The sequence below is a fragment of the Brachypodium distachyon genome, chromosome 4 (assembly GCF_000005505.3).
Source record: "Brachypodium distachyon strain Bd21 chromosome 4, Brachypodium_distachyon_v3.0, whole genome shotgun sequence".
Lineage (NCBI taxonomy): Eukaryota > Viridiplantae > Streptophyta > Magnoliopsida > Poales > Poaceae > Brachypodium > Brachypodium distachyon.
This window is the reverse complement of record NC_016134.3, coordinates 4682389-4707220: the sequence shown is the minus strand read 5'-3', so window position 1 is coordinate 4707220 and position 24832 is coordinate 4682389. Positions and strand designations below refer to the sequence as shown.

General features: G+C 41.4%; 4 protein-coding genes across 8 annotated transcripts; 3 read left to right on the top strand and 1 right to left on the bottom strand.

Annotated features, from left to right (window-relative positions):
* The first annotated feature begins 9 nt into the window (after positions 1-9).
* Positions 10-6172, top strand: LOC100835870 (acyl-CoA-binding domain-containing protein 6). Of its 5 annotated transcripts, none has more exons than XM_024463239.1 (18): positions 10-149; positions 225-403; positions 932-1046; positions 1543-1612; positions 1723-1881; positions 1993-2070; positions 2163-2267; positions 2414-2480; positions 2573-2634; positions 2715-2854; positions 3084-3210; positions 3306-3420; positions 3554-3642; positions 3971-4054; positions 4399-4749; positions 4823-5269; positions 5348-5407; positions 5836-6172. In XM_024463239.1, exons 3-18 carry the CDS (start codon positions 1000-1002, stop codon positions 5914-5916), a joined length of 2082 nt encoding a protein of 693 aa, XP_024319007.1. In that variant the 5' UTR covers positions 10-149; positions 225-403; positions 932-999; the 3' UTR covers positions 5917-6172. The 5 variants fall into 5 exon arrangements, with proteins under 5 accessions (XP_024319007.1, XP_010237192.1, XP_003575710.1 ...); XM_010238890.3 differs by having other exon boundaries at positions 225-453; XM_003575662.4 differs by lacking the exon at positions 10-149 and having other exon boundaries at positions 188-403.
* Positions 6173-6620: 448 nt separating this feature from the next.
* LOC100832173 (golgin candidate 6) lies at positions 6621-14220 on the bottom strand. The gene is made up of 19 exons (XM_003575654.4): positions 14062-14220; positions 13875-13950; positions 13520-13572; positions 13252-13379; positions 12954-13153; positions 12789-12862; positions 12635-12704; positions 12061-12114; positions 11862-11957; positions 11714-11764; positions 11546-11635; positions 11307-11420; positions 11154-11225; positions 10856-11041; positions 10525-10625; positions 10232-10280; positions 9492-9557; positions 8183-8941; positions 6621-7351 (listed from the first exon to the last, which is right to left on the bottom strand). Exons 2-19 carry the CDS (start codon positions 13935-13937, stop codon positions 6776-6778), a joined length of 2802 nt encoding a protein of 933 aa, XP_003575702.1. The 5' UTR covers positions 13938-13950; positions 14062-14220; the 3' UTR covers positions 6621-6775.
* A 1799-nt stretch (positions 14221-16019) lies between these two features.
* Positions 16020-18775, top strand: LOC100842781 (lysine-specific demethylase 6B). Its single transcript, XM_003575677.4, has 3 exons — positions 16020-16274; positions 17980-18107; positions 18247-18775. The coding sequence occupies exons 1-3, from the start codon at positions 16094-16096 to the stop codon at positions 18532-18534; spliced, it is 597 nt and encodes a 198-aa protein (XP_003575725.1). The 5' UTR covers positions 16020-16093; the 3' UTR covers positions 18535-18775.
* A 1109-nt stretch (positions 18776-19884) lies between these two features.
* Positions 19885-24629, top strand: LOC100834733 (acyl-CoA-binding domain-containing protein 6). Its single transcript, XM_003575407.4, has 15 exons — positions 19885-20238; positions 20597-20782; positions 20879-20956; positions 21163-21273; positions 21380-21446; positions 21531-21592; positions 21719-21858; positions 22165-22291; positions 22388-22502; positions 22629-22717; positions 23018-23101; positions 23172-23321; positions 23397-23552; positions 24074-24133; positions 24237-24629. The coding sequence occupies exons 1-15, from the start codon at positions 20233-20235 to the stop codon at positions 24408-24410; spliced, it is 1605 nt and encodes a 534-aa protein (XP_003575455.1). The 5' UTR covers positions 19885-20232; the 3' UTR covers positions 24411-24629.
* The last annotated feature ends 203 nt before the right edge of the window (positions 24630-24832 follow it).

The window sequence follows — 24832 nt, the reverse complement described above, 5'->3', positions numbered from 1 at the left end:
TATTGTTGCATTTTGAGCGAAAAAGTATCGATATTGACCAGCCCTTGAAGATGTGATTTTCCACTAATAAATATATCTTCAATCTACCGAGATCCTCCCGGGTCTAGAAGAAGAAGAAGAAGCTGGGATGGATCAGTGAGCTCAAAAAGGTGACTGTTCCTCCTTTCCTTTTCCCCGGGTCAAGAGAAGAGAAAAAGCCTGACGTTGCAGATCAACCTTTTCAGTTCTCGCACGGTCCGTGGTAGTGTAGGCCTGAGCATCTGACCCAGCAGGACCAGCCAGCTTCGGCTGCTTCTCCGGAGCCGTTTCCCCCTCCCAGTCCCAGTCCCGGTCCCAGACTACGCCAGTCGTCCCCAGTGGATCCTCCTCGTTCCCCTGCAGATTTTGCTTCCTTCAGCACCGGGTGCGTCTTCGTTTCCTCTGCCAATCTATCCATCCCTCGGTGACGAATTTGTACGTTTTGGTTGAGCAAATTTGTTCTTTTTTGGGGGAATTTATTACCTTGCCGGCGTCTCTCTTCGGCTTCTCTGAATCTCTCGCTATTTCTGTTCGATGTATGTGCCAAACAGCAATGCGCCTTCTTCCTCTTCTTCTTCTTGGTTTCTTGCCAATTTATCTTCTTCTTCTTTCCGTTCTTGTTTTACCCCATTTCTTCTTCTTCTTCTTTACGGAATTTTTTTCTACTCCGTTTCTGGTGCGATTTATTTTTCTTGGTGAGGCAATTCTCCCCCCCAAGGAAAAGAATTGCCCGGTTTTACTATTATTATATCCCGAGGGAGTTCTTCTAATCTCATCCTCTTCTTCTTGGTCTCATCTAGCTCCCCTGATTTCCGCCATGATTCAGTGTGCGCTAGCCCTGACCTACTCCACCAACTCCCCCCCAATTCGCCACGCTTTCTTTAACTAATTCCTTGCATTGACTTGCTTGCAGGTGAGAGGGCATGAGGATGTGCAGTCCGTTGGTCTGCTTTTGAGAGGAGAATTGGGGGAGAAAGCTCAATGCCAAACATGTTTGGTTTCTCACGACGCCGGATCAAGCTTGGAAGGTGGAAAAAAAAAAGATGTGTTAGATACCAACGCAGCTTTTATTTTTGGTCAATTTATTTTGCCCCTTGACCTGATTTGGTTCATCACAAATTGCTTGTTTTGGTTGCTTTAATGGGTTTTACATGTGACATTTTGGATGGATGAATTTTGGTGAGAAGTTTGTTCTTTTCATGGACTGTACTACTCCAAGTCACTTATTTCCGCACGGAGGGAGTATTACTTTTAGGGAAGCAATATTGGTAAAGTTTGGTGAAATGCAATCTAAATTTGTGGAGCCATATAGATTTGTGATGCACGGGTCAGCCTGCGCACTGTCTAGTACTTCTTGTGCTTGACTAGAGTCAAAATTTGCATTTGGGTGACGAATGTGGTTGCTATAATTAGTCCTATTTACCATTTCCTGTGCTTGCTCTGTTATTTGTCATGACCGTACCTCTTTCAAGAATAACTAGACTTAAATTAAAAGGGGGAGTGATGATTTCAAGATTTATGCAGGTCAAAGGGCCACCAGAGTGATCCTTTGCACGGTTCTAGGACCCCTGGCCGGCATCTCAGCCTGACCAATGTGAGGACCTTTGTGCCTAGAGTGCTCTATGTTTTTCCTCAAAAAGGAGTGCTATATGTTAATTTCTATTTGTAGTACATTTTTATGGTAAGCACCTCGGTTTGTTTCAGGGGGGTGACCCAATTACAACATCGGTGAGCGGCCGTGCAGATGACCTTGCTTACCTCTGCTCGTCTGATTCATTTGATCTTGATGCCCGTGCATTGGATAGCTCGGAGAATTGGGCAGTGTTGTCCACAGAGGGAGATAAACCCAATCCTCGTTTCGCTGTAAGGAACCACTTAACTTATGAAGTCTAACTAGGACTCACAGCCCTCATCAGAATGTCAATGTGTGTGCCCTATCGACTTTCATTCCATTCTTTGTTTTTAATTAAACAGCATGCAGCAGCCATCGTGGGTAGCAAGATGGTAGTGTTTGGTGGCGATTCTGGTCATGGCTTTTTGGATGATACAAAGGTAATTAAATTTTTGTGTGTTGTCGGCAACCCGGCGTTAGGAAATGTCATGTTGTTCACTTGGTAACAGTATGTATCTTCTATAATCATCAGATACTGAATTTAGAGAAGCTTCAATGGGATTCTGCAGCTCCTAAAGTCCGTCCATCGCCAAGTGGACGTTCTTTGAAGTTGCCAGCCTGCAAAGGTCATTGTCTGGTATACTTCTTCTAGCTCACTACCGTTGCTGTTATTCTCACTACTCTAGCTAGTACTTAGAACATATTAGCTTTACCGAATTAGCTAGGACTCTAGCCTGCAAAGTGACTTGATAGAGAAAGAGTCTGAGGTCTTTTGTTGTACAGGTTCCATGGAGGAATAGCGTTATTCTTGTGGGAGGTAAAACCGAGCCTGCTTCTGATCGTTTATCAGGTTCTCATACTACTTGGTTCTCCAAAGCTCTTGGCTTTATATGATGTCAACCTCCTCTGTCAGATAGGTTACACAACTTGTGTTTGCTGCAGTGTGGACTTTCAATATGGAAACGGAGATTTGGTCACTTATGGAAGCTAAGGGAGATATTCCTGTAAGTATTAGGTATTTAGACTATACTTCGGTTTAAATATTTATTTCACTGACAGCATTGTCTTCTGATGCTGGTTTTAGGTGGCTCGAAGTGGCCACACAGTGATCAGAGCAGGTGGTGCGCTGATACTTTTTGGTGGTGAGGACACAAAAGGAAAGAAACGACATGATCTACACATGTTCGATCTGAAGTCATTGACATGGCTTCCTTTGAACTATAAGTATGTCAGCCTTCTGAATTCCAAAGAATAAGTCATCCTTCTGAATTCACAAAGAATAAGTCATCCTTCCTGAATTCTGAAGAATCGTGTAAGAGGGAAGAGGAAATTCTTCATTAGTTAGTGGTCATTAGTAATAATTTGTCAATGCCAAATAGTCCTCGTCTAGAAGCATTCGAGTTATTGGATTGCTCTTTGAATTTAACATTCACCCTTTATACGATCATTGTAGAGGTTCCGGACCTTCTCCAAGATCCAATCACATCGCTGCATTATATGATGATAGGATCCTTTTAATATTTGGAGGCCACTCAAAATCCAAGACCTTAAATGATCTATTTTCTTTAGATTTTGAGACAGTAAGTTTCATAAGGTTCCTTGATTACCTTATCACTTATATCCTTCTGTAGGTTCTGCATGTTAATGGTTACTTAAATGTCGATCTTCTTGTCAGATGGTATGGTCAAGAGTAAAGACACATGGTTCTCACCCATCGCCTCGAGCAGGTTGTAGTGGAGCTCTATGTGGAACTAAGTGGTACATTGCTGGTGGTGGAAGCAAGAAAAAGTGTATGTTCAAAGCTTTCAATTTATGCATATAGCATTTAGAAGATGTAATTTATATTTGCAAAGTACATGCATTCTTAGAAGACTCCCTGGCCCCGGGTATGTGACAACTTCTAACAAGATAACAAATTTTCAGGGCATGCGGAAACCTGGGTTTTTGATGTTCTAGAATCGAAGTGGTCTGTCCATGCAGTACCTCCCAGTTCCTCGATTACTACAAAGAAAGTAAGTCATTTGATACTTGCCTCTTACAATTCTGATTGTGTCTTCAGTTCAAAAAAAAAATCTGATCGTGTTTGGTCGAACTGATATTGAAGTATAGAAATAAATATTCATATTTATGTTGTGTGTTCTTGTATTCTTGGATTCTTGCTCATCATAGTCAATTTATCTTTGAGACCAAAACATCCTGCATAAAGGAAGAAAAAGAAAATCATGTCCACAGTGTGTCAGTGTCGTTCTAGTGTATAATACTTCTGCAGTCCCACTAGTTACCAACTTAACGTATTATCTCATTGTATCTGATTGTTAATGTGTAAAAAATATCATGCAGGGCTTCAGCATGGTTCCTTTGTACCACAGGGACAAGCTTGTTCTTGTTGCTTTTGGAGGAAACAAACAAGATCCATCCGACAAGGTGAAAGGACCAAACTTTTACTAAAGATCATTTCCGTGTGTCACTTTGACAAGTTACATTTCATTTTGAACAAAAATTAGCAAAGCACGTACTTCTCCTGATGGTCTAAAGGCTTTCAAAAAGTAGTTATATCACCATTATAGTTCTGATTTTTATTTTATAGCAAAATTTGACTTCTATTTAGTTCCTTGAGTATATTTGGCAGTTTACTTCCTAATTCCTGAACCATGTATACTTGTTTCATCTATGTCACTTGCCTGCACCTGAATATATTGAAGCTAGCTGTTCAGATGTTTTTTATTTCAGCTTGGGATGAATAACTAACCATGTCTGATTATCTGAAGGTTGAAGTATTGGTGGTGCTGCAAAACGAGCATTCTTTTAGCTGGCGATCTGCCCCAGATGCAGACCCTTTGATGTATGAATATTCTCCAAGCACCAAAGAGCTTGCCGGTCATCTCAACAAATGTGCTCCTTTGTATTCTAATAGTTCTGTTGCAAGGCATAGTCTAACTTCGACAATAGAGCGCCCACCTAGAGGAGACTCCTTGTCGCAGCATGCAGCTTTGGGCACTTCACTCCACAGGCAGTACCGTCAAGTAGAGGAGTGCAGCTTAGCTCAAAAGCTTCAGAAATCAATCGATGATGACAAATACGATGATGTCGATGATTGGGCTTCATGTCAAACGAGCACCGTAAGAAACACACCTTCAAGTCACTATACAAGCATATGCTTTGTTGCCATACGTAGCTGATTGTTTCTTGCAGCCCAAAGAGCATCAGAACAAGAGGACAGGAGCTGATTTTCTGATTGACAAGGCCAGTATTGTAGCCCTAAAGGAAGAAAATTCGGAGACTGAAGGACCAACTGGGAGAAGGGTAGCCAGAAGCTCTTCAGACATCAGCCATCTGTACAACTCAAAAATAACTGATTTGATCAGAAGAAACGCCGCGCTCGAAGACCAGCTTGCAGCTGCTCTGGCAAGCAAAGACCAGGCAGAGAAGAACTTGTCTTTGGTCATCAACAGTAGGGAACAATTGGAGAAGAGACTTGCCAACAAGGGAAAGGAAGCTGAGTTGCTAAAGGAGAAGATATCAGGCTTAGAGTTGGCACAAGAGGAGTCCAACAACATCTCTAACACCGTTCACGCTGACAATGTGCGCCTCGAGCGGGAAGTAGCGTTCCTGAAGGCCATCACGGATGAGACCCAAAAGGCAAGGACTTAACTTAATATGATCTCTTAATGATTTGGAAGTCTTTGTTTCTGTTCTGAGTTTGTTTTGCCCCTGTAGGAGTTGCATTCTACTCGCAGAGTTTTAGCAGGAGAGCAGTCACGGGCATTCCAGCTCCAGGTATTTGAGACTTAATTTGGTTAATATTGTAGAAATGTACTTCTGGTGCTTCTTTGACCAACTTAGGTTTCCAGGATGCGTCAGACTTTTATTCATCATTATGTGAAAAATCCCCCCAAATCATCTCTTCCATACGAATCCCAGATGCTATGAACCAAAAATACAGTATAATATTTCAGCCTACTATGGACCTGAACTTTGACGTTGTATAGGAGGCTGCAATACAAATGAACTCTTTTCCTGAACACTCATGATCATCCACAGCATTCGATGCTTGTGCGGTGCGTAAGGCCCATTACTCTAGTGCTCAACGCATCTCAGACAGTTCGCCAATTCGGACAGCGGGGAATAGTTGCTGCTACTTAATTTCTTCAGATCTCATGTTTACTGCTCAATCAACTTGACCTGCGGGACCTGTTTTCAATCAGGTTGAGGTGTTCCATCTGAAGCAACGGCTGCAGCTAGTGGAAGGAAGAGCGGGGACACCAAGGAAACCTCATCCTTCGTAGGAAAAGGAAAAACTGTGGCTAGTTCATCATTGTATACTTGCACCTATGAACTAGAGTGTTTGTGGGTTTTGTAACATTGGCTTGTATATCAATTTTATAGCGAGTGCATACCAGTATATGTGAACATAGGTTCTCTTTTCTGAACCATGGGTTGCATGAATTGGTACCAAATTGTAGTTTGCAGAGATTTTGTAGACAATTGGTGGTTTGAGACCAACTGTCTATATTCTGGAGTGATTTGCTATAGCAACTGCCACCAGACTATTGTTTTTCTTAGTTCAAAAGAAAAAAACTGGCACCTCTATTATAGCACTTAAAACTGCATCGTTATACTTTATCACTTTGGATATATACTTAATTAATTGTGACAACGTACTCCAAAGTGAATTGTATGAAAAGGAACCCACTGTAATATAGGTTTAAATGATATACCCTCTCCTACCATTTTTACAACGATATACTCATTTTGTAGCATTTAGTACTGGGGTAATAGAGTATATTAAATGATATAGTACTCCGTATAATACACGCATACAAATAGGCATACGAAGTGTGGGAGCATATACTAGCTTTTACCTTTGATTAAATCCAAGTAGCTCCTAAGTTGGCGCTTAAGTTGCTGTCATCCACATTGGCCAGTTACTTGACGTGATAAATTTAATCAAAGAACCAAATTAAACTACAAGGCAAACAGCAGCTTAGACTTGTCATCCACAAATAACTGAGAAATTAATTATCACCTCTGTGTTGTCTACACAATCCACATTGCACTGTACAATTGTTATCACCAGTCCACAACATCATGATTGAATAAATGAAGCTAAGTTACAGCAGGGGATGACCGCATTACAGAAACACATCATTTTTCATCATCCTCATCTTCATCATCATCATCCTCATCATTGTCATCCGGTAAGGCAGCATCGTCGCCGATACCTTGCAGCAGGGTGTCCACATCTTCACCAAGCTCTGCCAGCCTTGCACTCAGCTTCTCAACCTTAGTTTGTTCCTGGCCAAGGCAGACAAGTAGGTCACCCAGTTCTACCTCGCTTTCCTTCTCTGCCTCTTCCTTTGCTTGCGCTTTTATTGCTTCCACGTCCGGATAAGGTACACTGCCTCCCTGCCGCAAGGTTTTCGCCTCGGCATCAAGGCGGTAGTTGGCCTGCTCCAGACTATTGTAAGCATCTGCCAAACTCTTGAGATCAGACTCCAGTTTTACTGCGAGGTTTCGTTGGTTACTAGCTTCAGCTTCAATCTGAGCCTTTTCGGTTTTAAGCACCTCTATTCGTCGTGCTGCTCCCTCCAATTCTTGTTTGAGAGCTTCAATTTGAACCCTTTCTCGGCCACTGCTTGATCTCTCAGAAGAATCTGAAGTGGTACCACCACCAGTTCTCACTAGATCTTCTGCTAACATTGCATTTCGACCTAGCAAGTCCTGAAAAATTGTAATCAATAATAGCATGTTACTTATCTAGTACAGTATTCTTGAAACCGTAGCAACCATGAACTGCCAGTAACCAGTTTCCCAGATCTGACCAGTTACTTCTAAACTGATCAATCTATGAACTAGGATTTATGGCGCTTTGCACCAACATAGAATTACAATGACATAAGCATGTTGCATGAAATATTTTATGCTAGAGTTTACTGCTACCGTGGTTTGCAGGAAACCAGCTTGTTTTCAGTCAGATCTCAGCAACGCTGCTGAGTCAAGCAGCTGATTGGCCACCTTACTGGGCTCACTGAGAACTGAAAAAAGTTAAATGTGAGGGGTGATTGGTTGGAGCCCACAGCTTGCAGTAACTTGCCCATAGGCTAGCAGCTGATTGGCCACCTTACTGGACTCACTGAGAACTGAAAAAAGTTAAATGTGAGGGGTGATTGGTTGGAGCCCACAGCATGCAATAACTTGCCACATAGGCTAGTGTGGTCACTGCCACAACTATGGCTTAGCCTTGTGGCCCATGTGTGACACTAACTTTGTTTAGCTAAGCTTGAGCGTGTGGCTCAATTTTTCATGGCCACAATTTAGCCAAAAAGGTTTGGCATGCTTGGTAATTTTTAGGTTTCAACCAAACATGCAAACAGGCCCCTACGGTTTAAAACTGCCAACAGAACCTCAATATTGGCTAACTGACAGGATATTTCTGATCGACAAACAATGTTGCCTCATGTACACTATTTTCTGGAATTGTGCCAAAGCAGTTTTCTATAATGCACACTTGCACAGTGAATTGGAAATTAATGTAGTAAATAGGGAACTGACCTGCATCTCATTGCATTGCTTCTCAACAAATGACTTCAGCCGCTTGATATACTCTCCATCAATCTCCCCATTCTTCTGCTCCAACTCACCAGGTAGAACTGCGGTTGCAGTCTTTGTTCGACTAAAGATATCCATTATATTCTCTCTAATATCGGACTCAAGCTTATTGAGGAAACTAACGAATTGTGAATCAAAAATTTCAGAGAGGACTGGATGTTGGTCGCCTTTATTTGTTTCCTCCTCTTCAATTTCTTGGAAATCAGACATACTATTTGCACTAGACCGTGAAAGCTGCTTGTGGTGCTGCTGCCCTGATGGTAGGTGCAGAAAGCTTTTACGTAACTCATCGAACCTCAAAAAGTATGTGGTAAGCCCAATCTTTTGACTTATAGCATCTGCAACAGCGAAGGCATCTCGGCCCTTCTCACGGCTTGCATTGTTAAGGACACAAGCACCTAAAACCACAGCAGCTAATCCACGAACGCAACCTGTGTTGCGTTTATTTGAAGCAAGCTCGATTATGTAGTTCAGATGTACTGCTGATTCCAAAAGGCAATTTACACCATTTGCACAGTCCGCAAGCCATATGATGAGTAGCCGGAGAATAACAGGCTGAATATATGATTCTTCTGATTGACTGCTTTGGTCATTCTCTCCCTCTGTTAAAGCTGCAAGGGATAAACATGTAACAATTCGATGCAAGAGCGGCTCAGTGCGTCCCAAGGATGGCGTAGGTGTTTCAAGCTGAATTTGCAATACCTGAAAAAAATATTATTAGAAAGCCAACCATTAAAGCTGTGCATCTGTTTTATATATCAGTACTCCCTCCGTCCATACAAATCCAAGTAACTTATTTCCGGACGGAGGGAGTAGTAATTCACAAAAATAGGCACTGGAGACTTCTCATAAACAAGAGTGCAGAACATAAGCATGGAACCGATGCCAGAATAACAACATCCATGATAGACTCAATCATTTTGTAGATAATCTCATCAAATAGAGGAAAGGAAACCATATCATTGGACCAGTGCACAATGGTCTAAGTAGATATTATTTTAATACTCCCTCCGTCCAACAAAGCATGTCTCAACTTTGACTAAATTTGAATGCATCTATACACTAAGTCATGTCTAGATACATCTAAATTTTGACAAACTTGAGACATCTTTTGTTGGACGGAGGGAGTAATTAATATGCTCAATTTGGACAACTGGAGTTGGTAACTCAAATTCAGTTCTCAGTCATTGGGCAGTTGCTTCTCCAGCCAGGTAAGAATTAACAGAAAATGAGAAGTTGCAAGGGCACATACACGATCTTTGCATTGCAAATTGTCCTTGATTACGTGAGTAAGAACACTAGATGCTCTGCAACATGCCTGCATATTTTAAGATCAAATGTCAGATTTTAAAATAAAAGGCGGGAAGGACAACTGCAGGTATGAATCACATGACATCTTGAACAATCAAGTTCTTGATTCTAAACTACACAAGGAGACTTCCTTAGAACACAACTAATGAAGACTTAAAATTACATCATATATAAATATTAATACTCCCTCCGGTGGGAATTACTCCCTCCGTTCCATAATTCTTGTCGAAATCTTACATGTATCTAGACACCTTTTAGGAATAGATACATCCTTTTTGGGCAAATTTGAGACAAGAATTATGGAACGGAGGGAGTACTTGTCGGATTATTACATGTATATAGACGCCTTTTACACATAGATACATCCGAATTTGGGCAAATTTGAGACAAGTAATACCGGTCGGAGGGAGTAATAGAAAAAAACTGGAACTATATGTCACAGCATGCAGGTTATTGGTAACACACAGACAAAAAAAAAGTTATATATCAAATTTGAAGACGAGAACAGCGGCTGAATGTTAGCAAGGTCAAACAGCAAAATTTAGTATGGCACTGCTGATGGTTTTCAAAAGAACTAGCAGCAGAGGGCATTAGTTTAGTAACCATCAACCATATGGATCTAAATTTGAAGAGAGATATTTTCCCCTGTGTTAAACGGTGCCTTAGATTAGAAGACATTACCTCCATATCTCCATTAACATCACTTGACACCAGAGCTTGCAGAAGTACACTGTCATTACAACGGCAATATAAGTGAAAGGTGAAATTTTATGAATGATGGAGTTCAGACCACAGAAAACATCATGTGCGAAAGCAGCAGCAGCAGCAGCCATAGTGTTACAGAATTACGGAACTTATTACCTCTACTATAGTAGGTATAGGTGGTCTCAGCAGTAAATTATGACATAGTTATAGCAAAAAGATAATGCTGCATGTAATATTAACTGTAACAGAAGAAAGGCCCACAGACTAACCTTCCAAATGGCATGTCAACAGAAGCACCATGGGTTGCAGGGCCTTGGTTTGGATGTGGAGCAATAGTTGATGCTAGTAACGCCTGGCCATTGGGATTTTTCTGTTCCAAAAATAGCAAATTATTAATTATCATGTCCTTGAATCAAATATACCCAAAAAGACAAAATAAATAAATAGCAGATGCAGTAGCCAATAGTTTCACTTCAGATCCTGGAATAAAAAATCTGATCAAAATGCTGAATGTAATTGATACTAAATATCACATCTAATTATCCCCTTGCTACATGTTTCTGATTATTGAAGCCAGCAAAAATATCAGGAAAAGACCACCTCACAGAAACACTTGAAGACATAATCAGCAGCAACAAACTCCTGAGCTATGGAGGTTCGTAAGATTATAGCTAAGATCGCATTCAGTGCCGGCTGAAGATGAGGTTCTTCTCCAACTTGCTTGTTTGCAAGAGAATCAAGATTTTGAGGATTTCTTAATACCAAACTGCCAATACACCGCAGAGCCTAGAAAAAAAAATAGTGGTCAGCGATGAACAAGTATATCCAAAATACAAGAACTTAGAAAATTTGTTAATGTATATAATTAAATTGTAGCTCAATGTTATAAGGGACTCACCGTGCAGCGCAGAGCTACAGGGGCCCACTGACTCTCAACGCCCAACAATAGAAGATGGTCCAGAATATTTTTCTGCCATTTTTGGTAAAATCAATATGATGAAGCTTACTTCCATGTTGTCGATTAGAAAAAGCTAAATGGAAAAAAGGATACCTGAGCTAGTGCAGTTTGATTGTTGATCTTGCTAGTATCTTTACCTTGTTCACCAGGTGGGCCTCCCATCAAAAGCAGTTCAACAGTATGTAAAGCACCGAGAAGATTTACCGTCTAAAGAGATAGAGTTTTAACTTGAGTTAAGTATTGAATACAGACTTTTTGGGTCAAACAGAACTGGACATACAATCAGAGCAATTTATCTGTGAGGTTAGATAGGTGTTTTGATAACAGTTTACCTTTTGTTGGGTAAAATTGAATGCGCTGCCTCTCCTAATCTTTAGTATTGATATCAATGGGTCAAAGCCTATTGTCTCTTTCAAAAGCATCTGATATTAGCACAAAGTAATGGTCAATATTTTTTGATGAATTTAACACTTCAAAAGGATTTTTTGATAGTAGCAAACCTGGTTGGACGCATTGGTCCGTATTAAATTATTTAAGAGTTCAAGGCAATCCTGCTCCAAGGAAAAGAAGAGATTAGCACCTTCAAAGTTTTATACAAAAAAAACTTTCAGATGGAAACTGACCCAACAGGTTTACATGATAGATCACCTGAACAACAACACCTCCATCAGAGTATCCTTCCTCTCTGATAATGCTAAATAGCTTTTCAAATGCACCCTCGAATACAACAATTTTTTGAATTTCCTGAACGTGTGAATTAACAGGCATTTCATATATGAAGGTAGGTTGGAGTTAATACTTGCATGCAACAGAATAAATAAATGAACCAAGAATATGAGAGAGTAACCTCTGCATCCCGGGTCAGATAAGTAAGAAGTAACAGTGCTTCATTCCTTATGACCTTCAAGATAAATCAAAGATACCCATATGAGCTGTATAACCAGGAAAGTAAATTAGCAACAAAATATTAAAAGAACGTGATAAATTGACGATGCTGGATTGCTGGGAACTCAACAGTAACTTATCATGAATCATGAATGCACCCGGTAGAAAGTAATATCATCGTTAAGAACTGCAACTTTCAAGTGATAACACCATACTGAAGTATACAATAGACAATGTGCTGCTGGAGTAGAACAATACTATCTAGTAAAGTAATTTCTTTGTGACAGCACCTTCAGAAGAACGGATACAGGTCCAGATCGGCTTGATTGTACATTTCTACTTCATGTTATAAGTCAAAGTAATGCTGCTAACTGATTGCACACATTCTCATCATAAACACTTTCCACATGCATTAGACTATTCCAACATGGATAACTACAGAGATACAAAATTAATATGTAACACGACAGATATGTCATTAATAACATGTGTGCTTCCTCTGAGGAAGGGGGGAGAGGGGGTTATTGTTAAAAAACCTCACGATCCATAAGCATGTCCATCAAAACTGTTATACCACGAGGAATTAACAGAATTGCCTCCTGTAATCTGAAATGACAATAGAAAGAAAAGGAGTTTAATAGGTTCAAAATATAGTGATTGCATCTCAGCAAAAAAGGACTTACTGTGCACCTTTTCAGCGAGTTTGTAAGTAGAGCTGTTAATAGCTGGATTGTATAATACCGCACATAGAAATCTTCCTCTGTCTTCAAACCAAACAGTAGGGAGAAACAAATCATGACAAATGGATCAGGTTAAAGGAGTTGTGTACCATAAATGCAAAGAATATAAACTCACCAGCAAACTCAACAGAAGAGAAATATTCTCTGTTTCTCGAGAAAGCAAATCAGAGTTCATTGATGCCGGTTGAACCTCAGTTTTAGGTCCCTGTGACGTCTCAATAGGAGTCAGTGCGCTCACAAGGGTTTCCAGGGCACCTCTGACAAGCTCAACATCCTCACGATCTTCTTTCAGAATGTTGAGAAGGACAGGGAAGCCTGTTTTGAAATTAGCAAGAAAGCATGGCACATCAGTCATACATAGCTAGCAAAAGCGGCGTATAACAGATATCAAGGCCCCAAGAAAAATGAGATACCCATAGCTCCAAATGACATCTGAGCCGAGCGGCTCTCTGCCACAAGGGACTGCAGCTCAGTCATGGCAGACCTCCTATCATCGGGTATCGTGCCATTGCTTATGCGGTCTAGGAATCTCTCGACATAGCTGTACAGCACAGAATGCAGTCAGAAGGTCAGTCGCTAAGAGTGTCATGCGTCAAACAGGCGCTAATCTTTCCAGGCAAGACTAAGCTTACCAGCAAGATTACAAAAGTGAACTAAAAGTCGTGCCAGTTGCCAACCTACCTATCTTCCTTGGACTCGGACCTCTCGTTGCCGAAGACGAATCCCCCAATTCCCTGCGAGACAGCACCAACACAACACAACACGGAGGTGAATAAAACATCAAACTGGGTCGGCCGACTTGTCGCCTGAAAGCATCACTGTGGCCCGACTAGAGTAGAGTACTACTAGCTCCGACGGAAACGGCGCATTCCGTTTCTGAAAATCCACAACTCCCTAGGAGACTAGAAGGCTAAAACACGTCCTTCCACGACTCGTCTGGCTCCGACCTAGGGTGGAGTGGGGTCGGCGGCGCAGAGGAAAGGGGCGGGCGGTTCGGGACGGGTTCGATTGAGAATGGGGAGAGGGGGGTGGGCACCTGCATGATGTTTTTCCCGGCGTTTCCGGCGAAGCCCCGCAGGTTGATCGACCGGGAGTCCATGGATCGCGAGCGCCTGCGTGGGAGCAGCGAGGGAGCAGTTAAGCCGGATCGTAGACGGCGAAGAAGGCTCGGTAGCAGACACAGTGCGTATGCTTGAGAGGGCGGGGGGTGGGGGGGCGCTGACCTGGGGGAGACCACCGTGGCGGTGGCGGCGACGGCGGCGGGGGAGGAAGAGGAGATCGGGGGAGTTGGACGGGACGGGGAAGCAAAGCCAGGGAGGAAGGGGGGCAGGCTGGATGAAGTCGGGGGTCACGGAGGATTTTGGTTTTTGCTTAATTCCCTTGGTCAGATGACGTGGCGTGCTTATGGCTCCTGTTTAGCTGAATCACGATCCACCTGAAACTGCACGTTCAGGGCAAGTGCTTGAGTGAGTCTTAGAACTTCTTCATTTTCAAACAACAACAACAACAAAGTCTTAGGGCATGCCCTGCTTATATTGGCAATGAAGACAGTTCTTTCTTACGTGTTTCGCATCGTCATCAGGAGAAAAAGGAAAAAACATGCTCGCTCTTTTTTTTACGTGCACGACGTATTAAGTTTTGTTAGGCCAAGATTTTGATAAATAAATAAAAATTGTTTTTATGCTTTTGTGACATGAAATTTACATCACTAGATTCGTTCTCAGAATAGTTATTGATAGTTTTGATTTTGTATTATGTAGATCATATTAGTAAAGCATTCTTGGTCAAAGTCTTGTCAAAAGGAGATTTTATATGCCTTGCATAGAATAAGGACATGCTATTATGCAATACATTATCTCTTAGCAACGTCTCCTGCAAGCATCTAACTAGAAAACAATTGGGATGATTAAAAATTTAAAAGTAATTAAGAAAACAGGTGACAAGGAGATGACATTTCATGTAAACTAGATTAAAAAAATTGTCCCTATTTACATTACATGTAACATAAACGCTTGGATGAGAAAAAAACATATCTTAACTAATGAAACATAAACGCTTCTCTATCATCTCTCTGATGAGAAAAACATATTTTTACCAATTGTGCATGTTAAAAAAGAAAAACTTGGTCCCTTTTCTTTAACATATTAGGCGTAGTCCAAAGTCTCTTTGATTCGACAGTTGAGTGTGAGTGCTAACAAGATTTTGAACACTTTAGGCAAGCTAGCACTTGACTCGTTACATTCTTATTACAAGCATAGTAGTTCAAAATGAGAGACTAGGGTTAACATCCGACTACTTTGGAGACTGATCATGTTGAGGAAGACAGAAAGTATCACACTCTATCCCCTTGGAGTCCAGCTTAGGCAAGGCGTAGAAAATGGATATCTCATGTGGCAAAGCATGATAACCCTAGCCCCTTGGCCTAGCTAGCTTACTATGTGGCACCACTCCTTTCCGATTGGACTAGTAAAATCGATGTTGCATGTGGAAAGGCCCTGCACTTGTCTAGTGCTTTAGCGCCACCAGTCGTTTTTGTCCTGGCTAGTAAATAATGAGAATGTAACTGATTTGAAGAGTCTGTATGGAATAGTACAATTGCAAGCATCAGTTTTGTAGACGAAACTCCTTAGAATGGATGGTGACCACACGAGACCATGTAGAGAAAGAGTTTATGCATGAGACAGAGCAACGAGGACGGAACTCTTGTTTATAACAAGAAGATGTGCAATTGCAATTGGGATGTCCTTCGAATTCATGCAAAAAAAGTACAAGTCATTAATGTTTAAAACATTGTGTTTATTTCACCATAATTGGTAAACTCAGATGTTCTACATCCTGATGTAACCTTCAAGTTATCCAATGTTCATCATCTCCAAACAATTCTTGCAGATTATCTTGTTGCAAAGCTGGCTAGGATATCTATGATAGCTAGCCCAACCATTAATGTCAAGCCATACTTTATCAAGAGAAAGCAACATTTTTTTTATAACTCAGCAAAAAGAAACATAGTGCCAACATAAAAAAAGAGTTGGCATCACATCACTGTTTTTTTAATAAACATCACAATTGTACATGCCGATTAACTAATTTTTTTGACAAAATGCACTCGCTGTCGCTTGCGAAGTAAAAGCCCGGTAACCGTATATGGGCTGAAAAGCCTCCACGCCTTAAAACTGGAAACAGCCGACGAAGCTCGCCACGCGTGGCCACCCCCGCGGAGCCAGCCACCGCTCGCTTTCTCGCCGGCGCCGACACATGGGCCAGGCCCTGCGCCGCGCGTCGGGGCGCCTGAGGCCCCCTCCCCCACCTCCGCCCCCGGCGAGGCCCCCGCCCGCTCACCCACCTCCGCCCCCACCGCCACGGGCTTCGTCGGCGGCCACTGGCGCCGGCGCCGGCGGAAGCCTTCCCCAGGACCGACTCGACGTGTCACAGGACGGTACGGCGGCTCCTGCTTTTCCTTGGATCTCGCTTACCATTCCGGTACTGGCTGCTGGTTCTTGATGCGGTGTAGCTCTCGCCGGCTAGCTGCTGGGTAACTCCTTGATGCCGTGTAGCTTTGTTCCTGGTAGTTGACGCCCCGGGTTTCCGTGGGTTATTTGATCTGGCAGAAATGCTCTGGTTTTCTGTTTACGATGGGCTGTGACTGTTACTGGTTATGTAGAAGCTAGTGATTCTTGATGCTTTTTAGGTGTCAGCTCCGGCATACTGTTGAATTGGAATATTACATGTTTAATTTAAGCACGCAATTTGATACTGTTTTATCTAATGAAGTCGTAGCCATGTGAATTATGAAAATTATGTGCCCAGCGGATGGGGCGAACTGAAACCAATTATGACAGTTTAGCATGGGTCGAATTGACTTAAGATCAGTCTATGCCTACCCTTTCAGCTAGTTTTAGAATTTGTACTCCACATAAACTTGTTGCGTGATAACACTTTTTAAGAAATACTAGATATGTTTGTAACTTTGTGTGGCGTGTTTGCTGAGTGCAGCATGCGACGAAATGATACATCACAAACCAGTATTATTGATCACATAATTTTATAAGTTTTTGTGCTTGATGGATTTTACTGCCAAGAGTCAATTTTGAATCAGCTTACCACTCAATAAAAACATTGCTCTGTCAAGAGCACTGCACTTTTTGTGAGCTGGAACCTGCATGGGTTTTTATTACCCTGGGTTCAACAAGGTTTAACTACCCACAAATGAGTAAATTATTTCTAGAATTAATTATTTGACTTGGTAGGTTGTGAATCTGATATATAAAATTATAATCGTCAGGAAGATGATTTCTCCAACACAGCACATTCCTCCGTTAGTAGGCACTGCATCTCTGTGATGTCTTACCACCTTGGAGTTAACTAGAGTTTACTAATTTCAACTTCTGGTACTTAAGTCCTACAGATGCATAATTGAATTCTGTAAAAACATATTTATTGGTTTTTTTGGTATGTATCCTACATATCAAAATTCTAATTGCATTAAAGGTGAGCCTCTTCTCCAAATCAACACCATTGTGTGCTCAAACATTGGAGATTTGCCGTGGAAGTGTTCTTTGAGCCAAAAAGTATAGTTTTCATTACGTTCCTTGATTTGTTATTTTGACAACATTTACTTCAAGTCAGTGTTTCAATGCTAAGTTATAATCACATGTTGGTGTCAGTGTGAGTCAAGACTAGGAAGTTGGAGCACTACAGAGCTCAGAGCGATAAGAACAGCCTCTTATATGATAGGCTCCTTGATATTTGAGCTGGTTTGGCAGTACGTGTTGATCCTGTTGTAATTTTCTTGTCCATGAGAACTGATGGAAAATGTTACGAAGCATTGTCAAGAACGAGTAAATCTTGGTGTGGTGTTATACATATTCCTTACTGTTCTTGATATTGCCTGGTCAATGACCTGATGCCCCATAAGAGCAGTGGTGTCTTTACTTAGGTCCACTGGAACTATTACTAAGTTGTTCTTTCTAAATACATTTTAGGGATAAGTCGATGTCTTGATTTTGACAAAGTTGCAGTGCACACTTTATCAATGTTTACTGAAGTATTCTTACGTTGCAGCAGGTTTCAAGTTGCTGTGGTCATTGGTTCCATTTATCAGTTTGTGGTTTATTAATTTATGTTTTGAAAATGCGCTGCAGATGCCACAACATCAACAAAAGATGTCAATGGTGTACTTGTGGAGCGTGATCCAAGTTATGATGACATGCTTAAGCACATGGTTGGGAGAATTACCACTAAGCCTGGAGGAAAGCCAGAGATGGGTGAAGTAAGTCCTCTGATGCCATAATTCCATGACTTTATTTGATTTCATAATTCTATAAATAACCATATTTAAAAATCAGCATATTTAAGTTTGGATTTCCCTTCATCTTGGTCAAAATGTAATCAGAGGCTTGTGTTTGCAGGCTTCCGTCGTAGAGCGATATAACAGGCCACTTCCAAAGGTCAGAACATCCGAACCCGAGCCCGGGCAAGGCGGGCACAGGCAACTACCTCCAGGAACCCTGAATGTTGGGCACATCCAAGAGATCATTCAACTGTACCAAGGGAATTCTGATGGTCACAACGGTCCGATGAGTGTGGATGAGATAGCCTCGAGGTTCAGAGTCAAAGCCTCCGTGGTCCAAGGAATCGTGCAGTTTGTCTCACTGCCGCAGGACAAAAACGTCGAAAAGAGAGACGAGCATCGTTAGTTTTGAGAGTAATCTTGCGGGCTTCCTAACATAGTGACGTTGTTCATGTTCCCAAATGAGTTACTTAGAGAACTGTTGAAAAGACTCGAGCTCTTTTCATAGGTTTATTTCTTCTCTTTGTTGTTGTTGCTGTGTTGAGCTGAGATGACGATCTGAACTTGAAATGGTACATGCCTTGTTACTTAAATAATGGTCTTTTGATTCAAAGGATTTGGTTCCTTTGGACTTATTTTTGCTCTTATAAGGATCATTTAATCAGTGAGAGGGTGCATTTCGCATGAAAATTTCCACATACTCCAACCTCTTCCAAAGAGAATAGTTTTTTGGATTTTGTTTTTAGAACACTGACTACAGGATGGACGCACCCTGCTGAAACCGAAGATTGGAGATGATAGATGATATTTGTTCTGCTGCACAGGGCATATATACGGCTGACTAACAATGACACTGTTCTAAACTATACTTCAAAGATGATGGATGATGCGCACTACTGAATTTTGCAACCGATTTCTTATGACAAAATGCACAAATTTGAGAGACTCTAAAACAAATGTTTGAGTCCAGGCAGAAAGAGCCACAAGGTGCCTTCCACCAATTTGACATGGAACTTGTCCTTACAGCAGTTATTTACTCCCTCCGTCTCATATTAAGTGACAAAATATTACATGTATCTACACGTTTTTTAAATATAGTTACATCCATATTTGGACAAAGTTGAGTCACTTAATATGGGACGGAGAGAGTATTCAGTAAATTTGTATCTGCTTTTTGAACACACATCAAAATGGTTGAAGAGATATTCAGCATGGGCAGATACATTCTTTCCTGCAACAACTTCTCTTATCTAGATGTAGTTCAGCCAAAACAACAACAAGAATTTAGGATCGGAGAGAGTACAATACGGACATGTAGTTCGATTTTTCAGGTTGAACATCACTTCTCTTGTATAGATGTAGAGAATGAAAGGAAAGCTGAATACTTAATCCAAACACAATGTGAAAATGTGCTTATCACATAAGTACTTAAACTGGCAAAAATTATGAGACAGAAATGCCACAACTCACCTGAATATGTAATAGAAGGTTAAACTTCAACAAAAATACCAAGTATGGACAGCTTCCTTAGTTTGCTCAATGCGGAGCTAAGTTGCTTTATTTCTGGTTGCATCCAATTTTTTTTTTTGAAGTTACTTCGGAGTAACATTTTTTTAATACAGTATGTGCTTTATTTGACATCACGTTCCTGCTATGGAATCTATATTCAATTTTTTTAAAAATGTAGGAGTAAGTCGCATCTTTAACGTGAATATCAAGACGCGGGCAAGCATAAAAGATGAGCCAAAGCTTCCGTCGCAATGCACCCCTTCGATTCGATCTCGATCTCGGTCGAGCATCCGCACGAATCACGAGGCACGCCGCTCCCCTCGTCGCCTCCCATTTCGCGGGTCGCCGGAGGTAGGCAAAGGCAAGCAGCGGCCAGCCACTCTCCCATCGGATCTCGAGCCTTCTTCCCCAAGCTACAGCCGCCACCCTGCCTCCGTCCAGATCCGGTACCATCCGGAAGCCCCCACGAGCCGCGGCTCTCCCCGCCTCCTCTAGATCCCGACGACCGGGAGGACGTGAGCGGGGGATCCACGGGCGCTCGGGAACGAAACACGGCGAGCTATAGCCCTCTTCGATCAAGTACCATCCGCGCGGGATGCCGGTGAGTTACTTGTCGAGGGTAGTACTAGTACGTGGGTGATTGCTGCGGTTTTCGCTCTGCCCCATGCGAGCTCGTGATCCCAATTCCCAAGTTTAGTCGCGTCTCAGCTCAGGAGTCTAGTGGAGAGAGCGCTTGCGCTAATTGCTGGGATCATTTTGTTGCGAGGTGTCTTACTCTTAGATGTTTGCAGACGCGGGATATGTTGATTAGTATCAGGCATGCTGTGTGTTCCATGAATTCGATAGGTTCCGACATTGTGCTGGTTTTGTGCTGGCATTTGGGAGCATCTCTGCATCTGGATGTGTAATCATCGCTGTTTTTTTTTATCTCTTGTCATATCTTTTCCCTATCTTGTTAGAGTGCAAAAGAACCACTGCCTATTAAGTCCGAAGAGCCGAAATTAGTAGTGGTGGAGAAGGAGAACGGGAAGATGCTTGATATTCAGGACAAGGAAGTTACCATGGAAGGCCTCTGCTCCGTAACTGCTTATGATCAGTGGACGCCGCTCTCCGTCTCCGGACAGCCTCCGAAACCGCGATACAAGGTCCTTATTTGTTGGTCACCTAAGTACACCTTGATTTTACGCTGGCCTGTTTTCTCTTGCTGTTTCTGACATGCTAGCTGCAACTATATTCTGTAGCATGGAGCTGCTGTTGTTCAGGAAAAGTCGTACGTCTTTGGCGGAAATCACAATGGCCGGTACCTTGGCGACATTCAGGTAAACTAGCCATCATGATTCGCGATAAGCTGTGTCTTTAAATATTGTACTTGTATTCCTGGTAATTGAATTTCGAGCGAGGAATTTTTACTATCACCTTGAGTTGACACCTTGAATTTCTTAGCTTTTAACCTTGTGACTTAACCTCTGGTCCTATATTTCTGACAATGATGTGTCATAACAATGGATTCCTTCTTGGATTAAAGGTCCTGGATATCAAAAGTTTGTCATGGTCAAAGCTGGAAGGTAAAATTCAGTCAGGACCTTCAGAAACAGCCGAAACAGTTTCAGTTGCTCCTTGTGCTGGTCATTCACTGGTAATCATCAAACACCTTCTGTAGTTTTTTGTGTGGAAATGGTATACTTCCCAATAGTTATAAGTTATAACTTTGTCAGGCTGCATCTGTCTTCTAATCCCTGTAGATTCCATACGGAAACAAGATCCTGTCACTTGCAGGATACACCAGGGAACCTACAGAAAATATCAGTGGTTAGCCTAATTCATCACTCATTTATTTATTTTTCATTTCTTATTGTGCAAGATCCCTTTTTTTATTCAACGTACTTGTACCAGTAAAGGAGTTTGATCCACAAACCTGCACTTGGTCTACCTTACGTACTTATGGGAAGTCACCGGTATGTATGTTTAATCTGTATGTATATTGCTCAAAAGCATCTCTAGCTTCCTCCTCTATTACCTGAAGCTTTCTTCTCCATTTTTTTGTCACTATATGTCTCATGATACTTTGCCTTTTTGTTTAGAGCTCACGTGGTGGTCAATCAGTGACTCTTGTTGGGGACACTTTAGTCGTGTTTGGAGGTGAAGGTGATGGGAGGTCTCTTCTGAATGACTTGCATGTTCTTGATCTCGAGAGCATGACTTGGGATGAATTTGAGAGCACGTGAGTTCTCTGGACTTGGTTTGTTTGATCTAAACAAAAACTAAGCTATTTGTTAAAACTGCATAGAAGTTCTTTTGTTTCAATGGATTTAATTTTGGTAGTCCTTATTAAGTGGGATCCTTACATATATATGTGGAGAGCAAAAATTCGAAGTGATGTCAAAATCTACAGCACGTGTCACTTGTATTTGCCAAATTATATTTTGTTTAGGGCCTGAAATGAAACTAGCAGCGATGCACTAACAGGCTCTGCTCTGAGGTGAAGGATTGATATCTGACTATTGAAAATTATTTTGTTTCATGACAGAGGCACTCCCCCTTCTCCAAGATCAGAGCATGCTGCTGCATGCTATGCAGACCAGTATCTATTGATATTTGGTGGTGGATCTCATTCTACATGTTTCAGTGATCTATATCTCCTTGACATGCAAACAGTGAGATTTGATTATTCTCTCTAGAGCTGGTATTTTGTTGCCTCATGAATCATGATTCATGAATACTAAATGTCGTCATCCGACTGTTAATTGCAGATGGAATGGTCAAGACCAGAGCAGCACGGTATTACTCCAGAACCAAGAGCAGGGCATGCTGGCATAACGTTTGGGGATAACTGGTTTATTACTGGTGGTGGCAATAGTAAGAAAGGTAAGGTTGAAATATTGTGACTTTTTACGTTGATGCAATCAACCATTTTCCGCGGTTTGGTCACAATGTACCTCCCTATTCATCTTAATTGGTGTGGCTGTGTAACATGTGCCTAATGCACTGCAGGTGTTTCGGAAACACTAGTACTTAACATGTCTACATTGGTATGGTCAGTTGTTACTAGTCTTGAAGGCCGTGCACCCCCTACAAGTGAGGTTAGATGTTTTATTTGTGTTTTTTAAGGAAACATTGATTATCATTTTGCATAACATTGTTTATGTTCTGCAGTCATTTGGAAACTCTGACAGTTTGGATAAATAAACGATATATCCTTTCCTTTTAGAAGTTCATCATATTTCAGTTAGGTTCATGAAAACAATGTTATACGTGTTAAGAATCTCATAACAGTGAGCTTCATATTGTCGTACCACCAACTATAGTAATCTTGTTTAATTGCGATACTTGGGTGTTATGGACCCAAGCTGTCACTGATCTTATAAGCTCCTTTACCACAGGGCTCGAGTTTAGTACTTCACACAATCAATGGGGAACATTTTCTGTTGTCATTTGGAGGATACAGTGGACGTTACAGTAATGAGGCATGTTTCTCCATCATTACGTTAGTTTCTTTATATCTTTATGGTTAGCTGAATAATTCTTTTTCTCTAGGTTTATGCTCTGAAGACAAGTCTGACACCAAGTGTGCCATCTCCAGATATTAATGAACTTGAGACAGATGATGGCATGACTCCATTGTCTGCAGCAGCAAATTCTAGCAGGGGGCCTATATTCGAAATTGAAGAACTTCAAGATGTAAAGGTAAGATCTCGAGGGCATGGTTTCTTGATGGCACCAAGGTCTGTATTCACAATGTTTTTTTATCTTCCATTCCAGAATAACAAGAGAGGAGATACCAACAAAACATTGGTGCAAGCAGTTAAGCGTGAGAAGACCCAGGTAGAAGAAAGACTTGAACAAGAAAAGCTGCAGAGCTTCCACCTGAAGAAGGAACTAACTGATATGGAGAACAGAAATGTGGAGCTTACTAAGGCAAGCTATATCATTCTCACTTAATTGTTCAGAAAAAGACATGTATTCCTTTGTTGTGCTTCCATTGTTTGGCTAAAGTTGCCCCTCGACTTGTATCTATTTCCATCATACTTATCCCAAAAGAAGATGAAATTACCGCCATAAAGAAAATTTTGGAATAGTTTTCTTGTATTCTTATGTTAGGAGTAAACCTAGATAAAAATAATTTTTTGGAATAGTTTTCTTGTGTTCTATGCACTACTGAATACATCACAGAAAATTCATCTCAAATCGCTATACAGTTCTGAAACTGTTGGTTGTCATTGCAGCAGTATTCTTTCATATGTTTATGCTTGAATTGGTGTCTCAAAGGTCAAGTCTCGCTGTATTGAACCTCAGCACCTCGCAGTGAAAACATATACACATACGAGAACTAGAATTACGTGAAAACAAATAGCATCAACTGTGCGTGTTACTATGCTCTTACTTTGAAGAAGAATTTCCCCTGATAAAGTTGAGTTGCTGTGATGTCTGCTATGCAGGAACTACACTCAGTTCGTGATCAACTTTCTGATGAAGAAGCGAGGGCTTCCAAACTCGAGGTGGGGAAAAGAAAAATAGGAGTTGTCACTTGTACTCTTTCCTCACTATTCTCCTGGTATTGAAATGATGATAACAATTCTTTTTCCTTTGCTGAATTGGCAGAATGAAATTTTAGAGATTCAACAACGGCTGCAGAAGATGTTGGCCCTAGAAAAGGAGTTTGAGTCACTTCGGCGTGAAACGGATGATGAGTCTGATTCAGCTTCAGGCAGCAACAAGAGGACCGGTGGTGTGGGGTTCCGGAGGTGGTATGGAAGCACACAGGAGGAGAGTTGAAGGAGTGGACCTCTATGTAGCGTCGCATTCTTTCAGTTTTGTTCGTTTATGAGCATATTCTTTTCTGGTGAATACATTACAAACATTTAGATGAAAAGCTTGAAATTCATTTTGCTGAAGAACAGAATGATAGCAAATTACAGTCCATCATGATCGAATGTACCAAGAATTTCATAAAGTTCAAAGGTTTCTATTATCCGAGGTACTTTTTTAGTTTCATTTGCAACTGCTGTTTTGTTTCTTGTTTGTTCATGGCATCACAATGAATTTACCCGTTGTGACCGTGCAAGTTTTCTCCAATTGAACATCATTGTTCATCTCGTACTGATACACTGATACACTAAAGGATGCTTGTAGCTTGTCTCCAGGCACTGCTATGTTGTTAAGTCATTGACCCAACAAAATACTACTCCGTCCCATAT

Bases quoted from the DNA above. Each gene is read 5' to 3' on its own strand.
- LOC100834733 (XM_003575407.4), top strand. The intron at 21,447-21,530 runs GTTAGCCTAATT...TACTTGTACCAG, and splicing joins ACCTACAGAAAATATCAGTG to TAAAGGAGTTTGATCCACAA. The intron at 21,593-21,718 runs GTATGTATGTTT...CTTTTTGTTTAG, and splicing joins GTACTTATGGGAAGTCACCG to AGCTCACGTGGTGGTCAATC.
- LOC100832173 (XM_003575654.4), bottom strand. From the start codon at position 13,937: ATGGACTCCCGGTCGATCAACCTGCGGGGCTTCGCCGGAAACGCCGGG. The intron at 13,380-13,519 runs GTAGGTTGGCAA...TGTGCTGTACAG, and splicing joins TCCGAGTCCAAGGAAGATAG to CTATGTCGAGAGATTCCTAG. The intron at 11,042-11,153 runs GTGAGTCCCTTA...TTTTTTTTCTAG, and splicing joins CTGTAGCTCTGCGCTGCACG to GCTCTGCGGTGTATTGGCAG.
- LOC100842781 (XM_003575677.4), top strand. From the start codon at position 16,094: ATGGGCCAGGCCCTGCGCCGCGCGTCGGGGCGCCTGAGGCCCCCTCCC. The intron at 16,275-17,979 runs GTACGGCGGCTC...AATGCGCTGCAG, and splicing joins ACTCGACGTGTCACAGGACG to ATGCCACAACATCAACAAAA. The intron at 18,108-18,246 runs GTAAGTCCTCTG...TTGTGTTTGCAG, and splicing joins GAAAGCCAGAGATGGGTGAA to GCTTCCGTCGTAGAGCGATA.
- LOC100835870 (XM_024463239.1), top strand. From the start codon at position 1,000: ATGCCAAACATGTTTGGTTTCTCACGACGCCGGATCAAGCTTGGAAG. The intron at 4,055-4,398 runs GTGAAAGGACCA...GATTATCTGAAG, and splicing joins AACAAGATCCATCCGACAAG to GTTGAAGTATTGGTGGTGCT. The intron at 5,270-5,347 runs GCAAGGACTTAA...TTGCCCCTGTAG, and splicing joins TCACGGATGAGACCCAAAAG to GAGTTGCATTCTACTCGCAG.